Source organism: Atta colombica, unplaced genomic scaffold, assembly GCF_001594045.1.
Source record: "Atta colombica isolate Treedump-2 unplaced genomic scaffold, Acol1.0 scaffold83, whole genome shotgun sequence".
NCBI lineage: Eukaryota > Metazoa > Arthropoda > Insecta > Hymenoptera > Formicidae > Atta > Atta colombica.
In genome coordinates, this window is record NW_017259576.1 from 1318494 (window position 1) to 1331599 (window position 13106).

General features: G+C 32.4%; 1 protein-coding gene across 12 annotated transcripts in view; it reads left to right on the top strand.

Annotated features, from left to right (window-relative positions):
- The window catches only part of LOC108692982 (putative glutamate synthase [NADPH]), a 36481-nt gene that overhangs the window by 15125 nt on the left and 8250 nt on the right, over nt 1-13106 (top strand). For 10 of the 12 annotated variants that reach the window (XM_018201600.1, XM_018201591.1, XM_018201594.1 and 7 more), the window contains 16 exons: nt 1577-1702; nt 2320-2450; nt 3404-3530; nt 3646-3771; nt 4200-4343; nt 4499-4587; nt 5321-5525; nt 6055-6215; nt 8447-8552; nt 10240-10362; nt 10968-10970; nt 11381-11595; nt 11992-12091; nt 12200-12534; nt 12611-12851; nt 12959-13096. In XM_018201600.1, the coding sequence (XP_018057089.1) occupies nt 1586-1702; nt 2320-2450; nt 3404-3530; nt 3646-3771; nt 4200-4343; nt 4499-4587; nt 5321-5525; nt 6055-6215; nt 8447-8552; nt 10240-10362; nt 10968-10970; nt 11381-11595; nt 11992-12091; nt 12200-12534; nt 12611-12851; nt 12959-13096 (2361 nt within the window). In that variant the 5' untranslated portion in view covers nt 1577-1585. Of the gene's footprint in view, nt 1-1576; nt 1703-2319; nt 2451-3403; nt 3531-3645; nt 3772-4199; nt 4344-4498; nt 4588-5320; nt 5526-6054; nt 6216-8446; nt 8553-10239; nt 10363-10967; nt 10971-11380; nt 11596-11991; nt 12092-12199; nt 12535-12610; nt 12852-12958; nt 13097-13106 lie in introns of those variants that run through there. The other 2 variants (XM_018201602.1, XM_018201603.1) reach the window with 2 other exon arrangements.

Consider the following 13106-nt stretch of genomic DNA (forward strand, 5'->3'; position numbering starts at 1 on the left):
TCTTTAACTTATAACTTCATACGTTATATAAATATATGTAAATTATCATAGATTATTATTAACTTAAAAAAGAGAAATATTCTTTTATTATCGTTTAATTTCGATAAGCAAAGAAAATAAACTTTACAGCCAAAAAATAATGCAACTGTCTCTCGACTTTCCTTTTTACATTTTATTTTTGAATATACTACTAATTCAATACAGATCAACGCTCTTAGCTATCTCTTAATTGGTTCGATAATTCATGCAATAAGGATCGAATACATCATAATATTTAACTAGACCAACAAAGAATTAAAAAAAAAACGAAGAGTGAAGGTAGAAGAAAAAAACATGTGTCATTCTTTACTAACGATTAGGTTTCAACAATTGAAATCGGAATTCCTGGACAACAAAAATCATCGCACAAGCGTATGTTCTCAAATGTCGGTCATGACCAATGATCAAAGTGCAACCATATACGAAAAAAAATATTGCAAATCTCAAATATTGCAAAAAGGAAAAAGAAAGGAAAAAAAATTCGAACCAAGGAATCACAAAAGAAAATAACTTTATTTTGAAAGTCAAAATGATTTTTTTGTTGAAAATTAAACTATATATTGTTAAGAATTAAAATAAAGTCATTTCGATTTTTTTGTTGACTTTTGCGTTTCTTGGGAAAGAGATACGAATAAAAAGCAAAGATTGTCGAACAATTGGCCACCCCTGTCGCACACTCAGTAGTAGTTGGTACATCGATCGGGCACGTGACAACACGTCGCAACATCGATCTCTTCGACGCATTTTCTTCGTTTTGTTTATACATCGATCATCATCGCGATTCGCTGCCGTTACAACGACATGGCAGCAACGACGATGACGGCGATGTCGCATATCTGTTACGCTTAATGAGTACGCTTTTATGCAATATCGACGCTGCGATATCCTGCGAATCATTCTGCGATATCTCGACTCTCCCGTCCCGTCACGTTCTCTATCCCTAAATGCGCAGCTATGATGAACGCGTTTATCCGAGAATCAAATATACTAGCGAATTATATGATAATTGTGAAGTTCGAATCTAGAACAGAACAGAAAATTTTATTGTTCTCTCATTTAAAACATTAAGATCAAATGTAACTCTTGAACATTTTTCCTATTTAATGTTTATTGGAAAATGTTTTTATATTAATTTTTTTATATTGCTTTTTTATATAGTTAAAGTGCACATTTTTATGAATGCATACTATGATTAATACAAACACGTAATGCACACCTTTAACTACATAAAAAAAATTAAACGATTTAATAGGATAATACATAAGTATTTAAAAGAAAAGTTTACGACAATGACACAATTGGTAGACAAACTATTTATTACGCAAAAATGAATTTGGAATGAAAGAGTAATAAATTATTGTTGCCATTAATGTTTTTCTCTGGAATAAACTATTACTTTTTGCATGTTCTAAAGAGAAAACATTGACATTTTACTTAAATTGTTTACATAAGAGAAAAAAAGAGAAAAGAATTGAAACAATTAAGAGTTATTATCGATCGGAATGACGTGTTGAAGTCTTCTCTTCTGATTTTTCAGATTAAGATTATGAGTTCCGAGTCGTGGACCTTGCCTCCGAAGCAAGGTCTGTATGACCCTACCCTCGAACGAGAAGCTTGCGGCGTTGGTTTTATCGTCGCCATTGACGGGAAGAGGTCGCACAAGGTGAGTCGATTTTAAGCTTCGTCTGTCTTTTACGTATAAAGTTCAAAGAACGACCTACGTCTCTCGAGTGTCGCGCGTTTGATCTTTGTAATCTATTATAGGTGTACGTCCGTATATTGCGTTGCATCGCATAGAGCATAGAGCAAAAAAGTGTAATAAAGATAAGATAAATAGCTAAATGCGGAAAATAAGTAATATAGTTAATAATAAGTAGTATAGTTAATAAATTCAAACAAATGAATTCTTAAATATCGGGAAAAAATTCAGAATTGTTGATAACAAAAATTATTTAGATAATTATGTCTCTATTTTAAAGTTGCAAAAAAAAATTTAAAGGCTTATATAATGTAAGAATTAAGATATCTAAATATTAAAATTGCGCATAACTTTAAAAGAAAGGCGCTGCATCTAAATATGCAGAATAATGATTAGATAAAATGAGAATGTTTATTAATGGAATATCTATAATCTGAGAAAGAAATAAAAGACCTCCATTTATAGATGAATTCGTTGATAATATATGGATATATCAATATAATTACGTGACATTTTTTTCATTGGCGATAAGGATTGGACTGATTTTCTCATATTTATGATCGATTATCTGTGAATTTCAGATCGTTCGAGATGCTCAGATATTGTCGGCGCGAATGAATCATAGAGGGGCATGCGCCTGTGATAATGATACTGGTGACGGTGCTGGTGTGCTTTGCGCAATACCACACGATTATTATGCCAATGAAATTCGGTAAGAGAATTCTCAGCGACATGCTATAAGTATCTTATTTGTCGACGAGATCGAATCTGGTTTCTGAAACCTTTATAACTTCTGATGTACTTGCGAGAGAGATATCCGATTCAATCGCCCAAGCCAAATGTTCCTGTTACATTTAGCGCTATATACTGACTGAACTAAAAGTTTAATTTCAGTTCTGAATTTTCATTATCTAGATCGTAATGCTATCGGAAAGAGGATCACATTTTATCCCAATGTTTGCCATTGTATTAGTGTCAATTTAGATATCTTTGCATTTTTTTATTTAAGATTTTTATATCAAATATTCAAAGCTAAAAATATTTTATAAATAATTGATTTCACTTGGAAGGGCAATTATACATAATTTTTATGATTTGTAAATCATTCATAATATTAATCCTTCATTTCAAGTATTTCATTTCTAAATTATTTCTCGTTGAATTTCTCTTAAATCTACAAAACATAGTTCCTGCAGAATTTTTAGATATCACATATTCATTACTTCTTACAATTAGACATTTATATCTATAGCAGATATTCATAGTTTTTCGATTCTTATATTTAAGATGGTTTTAAATACAGTTTTAAGAAATCATAAACCAATTGCATAATCATATTAGTATCATATTAGTATCTTAAAACATTACTTAAGGTGATCTTGAAATAAGGATTAACTGTGAATACCTATAACCTATCACTACAGTTTTACAGACTTTTAACTTCACAAATCCTTGACACAGTTCTATAAATCTTTCGTCATAAATCTCTGTTTTGTCACTCAGATCTCGAATAAATCTACAGACATTAAGTTTCTCCAATCCACAAATCCTTGTACTAGTTTCAATAAATCTAGAAATTACAGTTTATTAATTTAATAAGATTTTGATAGTTCAAACGTGATGAATTAGTTAAGTTCATTAAGTTATTTTTCATATACATTACAGCCAACAACAAAAGATCGAACTGCCCGAGTTCGGACAATATGCAACCGGTATCTTGTTCCTTGACAAGAAGACTCATAAAGAAGCAGAAACCGCATTTGAGAAGTTAGCTAAGGAGTGCAATTTAAAAGTACGATATATTGTATCATTATTTTTTTTTATTGATCGGTTTCAATGATTAAATTATCGCATTGTTTGGCGTGTATTAAATATCTCATATAATCTCGAGATCGTGTAATTCGTAGGTGCTGTGTTGGCGTAATGTCCCCACCGATAGCTCCCAGATTGGTCAAGTGGCGAAGAAATGCGAACCGTACATGCGTCAAGTATTCGTTACTGGCGATCAAGATGCGGAAACACTTAAGCGACAGGTAAATAATTTATCTAATAAATAATTTATCAAATCGCTAAAATTGAGTTGTGCCTGAAATCAATTAATTTTGGTTAGTGTTTCGTATCTTTAAATTTTAACTTTGTACTATAATTAACTAACATCGAAAAATAATTTATTTTCTACTATTATTACGAAAATATCTGTTGATTGATAATTGATATTTCCATTATTTTCAAACCTTCTCTCAAAAGATTCCCCAAGAATTAGTTATTAATGAATTCATAAAGTTAGGCGCTACATCGTACTTCGAATTAAACAACTTGGCATTAAACAACTTTGCTAATTTATAAAATTAGTATTCGGATTTGTCGTAAGTAACCATGATTTTCAAGATTAATACGCACACAAATCCTTTGATCAATCATAAATTACATGTTTCTTACATTTTCGCATTCTGTTTATCAGATTTTCGTGCTGAGGAAGAGATCATCGCATTCAATTCCGCGGCCAGAATTGCGATATTACATTTGCTCATTGTCATTGAAAACAGTCGTTTACAAAGGTCAGCTCACCGCTGATCAGTTATGGCTTTATTTCACGGATTTGAAGGTGAGTCCAAGTTATTTTTATCCTAGTTTCTTTTTCCTCAGAAAAGTATCGTTGTTGTCTGGAAGTCTTACATGAAATATATTACGTGTGTCATAACAAGAATAATAACGTAATATTAATTTTTACGTAGTATAAATTTTTTTCTTTTATATCAGTCTCCGAAATTCGAAACCTATCTGGCACTGGTACACACACGGTTCTCCACAAACACTTTTCCGAGTTGGGAAAGAGCGCATCCTTTACGGTAAGATACTACATAAAAATTCTATAAATATGAAATATAAAAATATGATGAATAATATACTATAAATGATTATTTTTCCATGATCACTTTTCTGAAAAACTAATTCATCTCTTTTAATAGTGAAACGAGGAAATATTTGTGTTTTTTAACTTCGTTATTTTTTATAATATAAATAAAAAATTTCTGCGAAGAATTTTAACTAATTTTTTATCATCAGTCATATAGTTATAATCTTTAATATTATTGCTTAAAAAATACATGAAAACTGCCATTACTTTTTTTAATCAAAAGAAACAAAAAAAAATCGATAAAATAAACTTTATCATAAACTTTAAAAATACGAATGGAAGTGTTTAAAATTTTTTCGAATCGCTTTTTACGATCATTATGAAACTAGAAAAAAACATTACGCTAAAACATTATAAATAAAAAAAGATAAAAACTCTATTTTAAAATCTTATAATAAGGTTATTACCATATTAATTATCAACTACTTATAATTCTTCTCTTTATCTTGTTTTTTTTTTGCACATTTCTTTTTCGATATACCAAAGATCCATAATTCGTGTTTATTTTATAGGTAACACTGCAAAACAATTCTGTTTTCACAATTCGGTAGTCTTGTATTACAGCGATAAGTAACTTTATTGTAATGTAATCGTAGTTTTCGCAGATTTCCGTTTCAAAATCACAAATACCAAACATCGATATAACGTGCGATGTTTGTCCATAGCTTGCTTGCTCACAACGGCGAAATTAATACCCTGCGCGGCAATGTGAACTTTATGAAGGCGCGAGAAGGTGTGATGAGCAGTCAAATATACGGTGATCAACTAAAACTGCTCTATCCAGTCGTAGAACCAAATCTCTCTGACTCTGGATCAGCGGACTGTGTACTCGAGTTCTTGGTGATGGCGGGACAACGTTCTTTGCCCGAGGTAAATTTACGTTATGAAATATATGAGAAATGTCTAAATAAATTAAAATATAAAGTATATTGCCTCTTACGGAAAATTGATTCCACATTTTTATAAATCGTTCTCAAAGATAGTTATTTCCAGAAATCATCAGTTTCACAGATTTAAACAGAATTCTAAGAATTTTTTTTTAATCTATAAAATTTTTCATAATAATTCTTAGTTTTTGATTTCATAGATCCTTTGTTTTAAAGGATTTTTTTTTACTTACTAGAAATACTTTCTTTTTCTACTTTTGCTAAGTATTTCAATTTTTATCGAAAAACAAAAATCTTTACTTCTAAAAAGATCTGAAATACTACTGATCTTGTAAAGGTCTGAGATATACCACTGATCTTTGAATACACAGAATTTTAAACATGGCTGAATGTTCTTCATTCCATCAATTCTCTGAATTGCTGCGCGCATTGCGGTTCTTTAGTTTCGCAGTTTCTTGATTTCAAGAATCTTGGTCTTCGACAAACACTTGAAACATCGTTACTGAATCCAGGCTGTCATGACAATGGTACCAGAGGCTTGGCAGAATGACTTAACGATGGCCACTGAAAAGCGGGACTTCTACCATTGGGCGGCGTGTGCCATGGAACCCTGGGACGGTCCAGCTCTTCTGACCTTCACCGACGGTCGCTACGTCGGTGCTATCTTGGACAGGTAGAAATTTTTTATCTCTTATTACGTCTTGTTTATTACACGTTTTTACGTAGGCTCTACTTCCCTCTCGTTCGTGCTGTTTGGTAATCTTTGCCACATTTTGTATCCATAGATCCATGAATCTGCAACTTCTCGGATCGAAAATGATTCGCAGTTATGCGGATTTCTGGATCTTTGGTTTCACTGACTTTCAACACTTTGATTCCAGTCGCGCTGATGTTATACATATCGCATTTTATTCAGAATGATGAAGAGAAAATATTATCATTGTTTGTACATTAACGACATAAAATATATTCATCTTACACATTCGTTAAAAACCTTTTAAAATGTACAAACTGAGTAAATGTATTATCAGATTTTTAAAACTAAATAAATGCGGCAATAAATTAAATTCTTAACTGTCGACGTATCCACAAAATGTGAAAGATAAATATTTGTTAATTCGCTATCGTATACAGTTCCTGAAAATTATCAGAAAGAATTCCATACAATAAACTTACTGGAAGCTGTGCAGGTAAGCAAGTGAATTCTTTGCAATGAAATAATTCCATACAATAGCGAATTAATATCGCAAGAAGAATTGCAAATATCATTGTAAGTATTTCACAGGCAGAAAAAATATAAAATCTGAAATATTTATTATCTAATTTGAGCAAAAAAATAAGAACAAAAAAATAACAAGATGTTTCACAACGATGAAATTAAAATCCGCGTTGACAGCTAAGAGTAAACCTTAATTAAAAATTACAATCACGCGATTTAATTAATTCTTTGCAGCATTCCTGTTGTAATGCACCAGATATTTTCTTACTTTTTAATTTTCTGTCATTATTATCTTATTTCGCAATTTTATTAATATAATTGATATGAAAATACTTTTTTGTTGTCATTGAAAACTTTTCGAAGTACAGCTCCAAAATAAATACAGTGAGAGAAGCAAAGAATTGAATTGAAGTAAAATTCAAAGTGTTGAAAGAATCCTATTGAAAAAGAAATGAGCCGAACGAAAGGACTTTGCGGTGTCGTTTGTTAGGGGAGCCGCGAAGAAAGAATGCTAGGCTACGTGAGCGTATTGCCTACGCTTTGCAAGACTCATTCAGCAGGATTAACGGTGCTCACAAAATACATGAGAACGGTGCACACGTAGAGATATACTCGGGTACAGGTAAACATGGATTTCTAAGGCAAAGGGAAGTCGTGCAATCGAATGGGGGACAAATAAAAACACCCTTCATCCCATAAATTCAGTTTTTTTTTCTACTATAAAGATTACACGGAATAAAACGTAAATAAAAATATTCTTTAGAGAAAATAGAAATTTCTTTATAAGGATATTTTTACAAAAACTACATTAGAAAAGTTATTAAAGTTTTAATTTAACCGAAACACTATTTTATTTTTAGAATAGAAAGGTTTACATTAACAAACAACAATTGTGAAAGAAAAAATTAATGTAACAGTTCCATTAATTGATTGTCCTAGGATATTTTAGAATTGAAAGTAACATTACAAATAGAGATTTCAAAATTTTAAAATTGATTACCATTATTTATTTACGAAAATTTTAAATAATTGTTTTTTAAAACATTTTAGTTTTCTTCTTATACTTAGCAATTAAACAAATTTCTGTTTTAATAATATTAATTTAATAATTTAATAATTTCTTTTTTTATTTTATTTCAAAGTTTATCAATATTTTAATAATGAAGGTTGCTATTTAAATTGTTTTTTTAATATATTCACAGTTAACTTATAGCATCTTGCAAAACATGAAATTACTTTTAAATATAAAATAAAAATATGAAGAATATTTATTTAGATTAAAAGTAATCACTTGAACATAAAAAGGATGATATGTCACACAAAAGAGTATAGAAACAAATAAATAGAAAAAAAAAAGAAAATACGTCAGAAAAATTTCGCACGACTTCCCTTTGCCCTGCCTTGCTCTGTACAGCCGAAGTGAGAATCGATGTTTACGATTTACTAAGTGTCCATCGTTGTCCCAACGTGCTGCTAACGCAGGTAAATAGGGCCTAGACCAAGAGACTGAGAGAGCGAGAAAAAGAAAGATGATATAGAGCGAAAGAGAGAGTATAACGCGAGTAAGCCAGCAGGAAGGCAGGCAAGCGAACGAACGAACAGCAATGTAGTTCACTCAGCTGATACCTAGCGCGAGACACAGAGGTGTGAAATACAAAAGACCTTTTTGAATTTTTGTTTGGCAGAAACGGCCTGCGCCCATCGCGCTTCTACGTCACTAAGGATAACATGATGGTGATGGCGTCCGAAGTGGGCGTCTATGATACTCCGCCCAGCAATGTAGTCCTGAAGGTAAACGAAGGAAATATGCGCATCCCAAGCACCAGCCGGTCCCACAGGAGTGTCTCTCACTCTGTCTGAGGCGGAGACAGCTAGCTCGCAGTGATTTATGATTTACCGACGAATCAACCCCCGTATGCTCAATCTTTTTCCCCCAGCCCTCTTTCTCTCATCTCCGCGCCTATTCTCTACATTTCTCCCCGAAATACAGCAATTTCAGCTAGTGGAAGAGCAACCAAGGAGACCCTCGCGTCTGCCCAGGGAAGTTTGGACCCTTTTCTCTTTGGCCAACAATCTCTCTACGGAAGCGACGAAAGAGCCTGCTCGCATTACAATTGTATAAAAACAATGCTTGCGCGTTTAATCGCGCGATAAGCCGCCTTGGATTTTTTTAATGTCACTTGAAAGTTTTGTTGTCCGAGAGCAACTTTCGTTGGCATTGTTTAATGGCCGGTAATATTGATCGTCACGAGTGAATTTGTACTCAATTTTCGTAAATACTCTTCAACAAAGTGACTCGCGTGTCAACGAAACTCTTAAGTGCATATCTAGCTTCGATAACGCGTCTTCTCGCCATCATTCTCGACGGTTCTCATTTGTCTCGTCGACTAATTATTATTATGTCACAAAACTCGCTTTGTTGGCCTCCTGCTGATTTCTTACTAGAAGAGAAGGAAGAGGAGGTGGCGATACGGCAGAACTCTCTTTATTAGAAAATCAAGAAAGTGAAATTTCGAAAATAATAAAATTCTAAGGGCAGCATTGGGAGAAAACAGCTTGTTGATTCTACGGGATAATGGTTTTTGCAGATTTATGGCTTGATAATTGCATGCTTACGCAAATTTTAAGTTCCAGAGGTCTTTGGTTATACAAATCGTTGATCATGTACGTCCTTGGTTACATATGTTGCGTCCTCGGCCAGGTTCTTAAATCTGTGGGCGTCTTCGTTCTGGGATGCAAGCACCATCATGCGATTTGTTTACTACATAAATCACTTTTTTTCTCATCATATTTCATCTATGTCTAACAAATACATTACTCATTACATTTTGGCATCTCCACCGGAAGCAACAAGCGTATCGTCTTCATAAAATAGGAAATACTTACGTCTTATTGAGCGCATCGAAACAGATGCTTGTGTATAAATAATCCAATAAACAGAGTTCTACCGTGCGGACAAGAATAAAGCAATTTACGCTCGTCGAATGATTTTGTGCGAATTCTATAGATCTCAAATCTTGCCAAAACAATGTAATGTACTGGCACTCTGCCTTTACACTGGTCGATGATCATCAATACCAACCATTGAGACGATCATCACTGACTTCATCCAGGATTCGGTAATCCTCAAATGTATATTTTATGCATTTTCTTTCATTCCTCTGATAAAGCTGCAGAAATGTCACATTCGAGGATTAAAGGTAAATCGATATTCAAAGAGTCGGTAAGGGCAGATTGTCATCAATCGATCCGCAATACCTATTCACTGTATGTTAGTATACATGTATAATAGCTAATCACATATATCGTATTTTATTTATTTTTTAATCATGTATCATGTATGATGTATAATTTGTCATCTAGGGACTAGGTTTGTATAGAGCTGTAGGACCGTCATCCAGTGCTGTCATATGAATGTCGATCATCGACGTGTCGAACCCGTTCTATGGCGATTATTGGTGTACTCTTTTATTTGCAGAGTCGCTTGAAGCCTGGCCGGATGCTTCTCGTTGATACCGAAGAGAAGAGGATCATACAGGACGTCGAACTGAAGTTGCAAATCGCTCGAAGAAGGCCTCATTCCAAATGGCTCAAGGAACAGGTAGCTAAATGTGCTTTTCGTCAATCGAGAACAATTCACGAACAATTGTTATATTGTCGTGATTAAATTTTACTTTGAAAATATAAGGTCGAATTTTAAATCCTATTTAAATTCTATTTTAAAAAATGATTGTCCGAGATAAAAATCAAGAAGTTTTTTATAATCTGGTTTTTTTCTTACGACCTTTTCTATTATAGTGAAGACACCAATTATAAAGCACTCTGTACATAGTTTATTTATGTTTTACACATAAGTTATATTAAAGTTATATTAAAATTAATTATATAAAAATTAAATTAATTGTGCTTGCATGAAAAATAATGTCACATATCATGGCTGTAGCCTATAGCTCGAAAATTAAATAACTCTTCGCTTTTCTCTTTGTTATTAATTAACACACCTAATTAACTAATACATTAAAGTCATTATTCTTCGTGTCAATATTCTTCGTGAAATATTTAACTCGGTAATTTCCTTGGCTTTAATGAAAATTGCATTAACATAATCGCATAAAAATTGACATTGAAATCATCACAAGAAAAATATCTAATGCAAAATTAACTTTTTTTGCACTGCTGTACATGCTGTTATCATCATATATGCAGAGGGTGAGTCGTTCTCATATCGTTATAAGTATGTTGATTTCTTTCAGTATGATGTACAGTTGGAGGTAGCAATATAATAAAGAAATACAAATTAATATATATAGTAGGTAGTAATATAATAGCGAAATATTATAAATGTGTGTGTAAGTAGAAATGTCTCTGAAAAAATCTCAGATAATTATATTATTGGAAAATCACTGAACCTGTTAATTTTATCTCTTCCTATTTTTATTATTATCTAATTTATTAATTATTCAATTGTCAATAGAACTCTCGGTTTGATATCTGCTTGTGCTCGATTATAGAAACTCTGAAAACAATTTAATTGCAGTACCAATTTTACTCTTTAGCTTCATTCTTGCGACGCTCATAATTTTAGTATCTAGTAGTTGGTGATGCTTTTTTGAACGCAGATTACTATGGATGAATTGCGTGCCGCACATGTTTACAATAGCAATGCAGGGGACATAATCGAAAATAGTCTATCTGTCGAAAAAAAGAACGCTATCAACGGCGTAAATGAGATTTCAGCCGTGAATAAAGTTTGGAGCGGCGACAAACGGCTCTCTCTTTATGGTTATACTCTGGAGACTATCAATTTACTACTTCTACCTATGGTGCAAACTAAGTGCGTATATCAATAATTTTTTTCTTATCAATATGTATTCCTAATTACATATATGTTCAATATTTCATATAGAATAATAAATGAGTATAAATACTAAAAATTTTTAAATACTTTAAATAAATTCAAAGACTTGTCCATAGATCTATTATAAATTTAATGTATCATCATTAAACAATACTCCGACACTATTTCTAATATTCAAAATATCTTTTTTTCCTTTAATAGAGTTGAGATTTCGATTATTTTATTGTATATGTATATAATACTATTATCTAATATTAAATTAATACGAAAAAATTATAATGCATTATAATTTTTTTAATGTATTATAATTTTTTCGTAAATAATGATATTTTTATTAATAAATATTAACGAAAAATAAAAATTTTCTTTCAGGAAAGAAGCGTTAGGATCTATGGGTAATGACGCTCCCTTAGCGTGTTTATCGGAATTTCAACCGTTATTATACGAATACTTTAAGCAATTATTTGCGCAGGTACACAAAAAAATGGAAAAAATTATAAAAATTAATTTAGCAACTAAATACAATCCAACATATTTTATGTATGTATTAACGCAACTTCAAATTATAATTTCTATCTAGGTAACAAATCCACCGATCGATCCATTCCGTGAAAAGATCGTAATGTCGATGCTCTGCCCAATTGGGCCTGAGAGTAACATTCTGGAGCCGAACGAACTGCAAGTACATCGTCTATTCTTGCCTCAACCGATATTGTCTTTAAGTGATCTTGAGGTTCTCAAGTACACGACTCATCGTAATTGGAGAACAAAAGTGATCGATATAACTTACCCTCTTGAAGATGGGCCTGGTGGTTTGTTGAAGACGCTGGATCGCGTTAATAATGAGGCTAATGCGGCTGCTAGGGATGGTTATCAATTGCTCGTGTTGTCTGATCGACGAAGTGGTCCAACAAGGTAAGTCCAATCTGTGAATAAAAATATTAATACATTCCAAACTGAAAGAAATGAAACTAGAATTTGTTGATTTTAGGATTCCGGTAAGTAGCCTATTGGCATTAGGTGCTGTTCATCATCATTTGATCGAAGAGAGACAACGAATGAAAGTCGGTCTCATATTGGAAACCGCCGAGGCTCGAGAGGTGCATCATATTTGTGTGTTACTTGGATACGGAGCAGATGCTATATGTCCTTACTTAGTATTTGAGATGGCAAAAAACCTAAGAGCAGATCACGTTTTCGATGAAACCTTTACCGACGATATTATTTATAAGGTAAGCAAAAATATTATTTAGAAATGTTAATGATAAAAAAAGTATTTGTATGAATATGAAAAATAAATATATATAAAAATTGTCTAATGATCGTTTAAATTCCGCAGAATTACGCAGATGCTATGGAACGAGGAATCGCGAAAGTGATGGCCAAGATGGGAATCTCGACTTTACAATCTTACAAAGGAGCGCAGATATTCGAAGCAGTTGGATTGGCCGACGAAGTCATCGATAAATGCTTTAAGGTATTTTTTT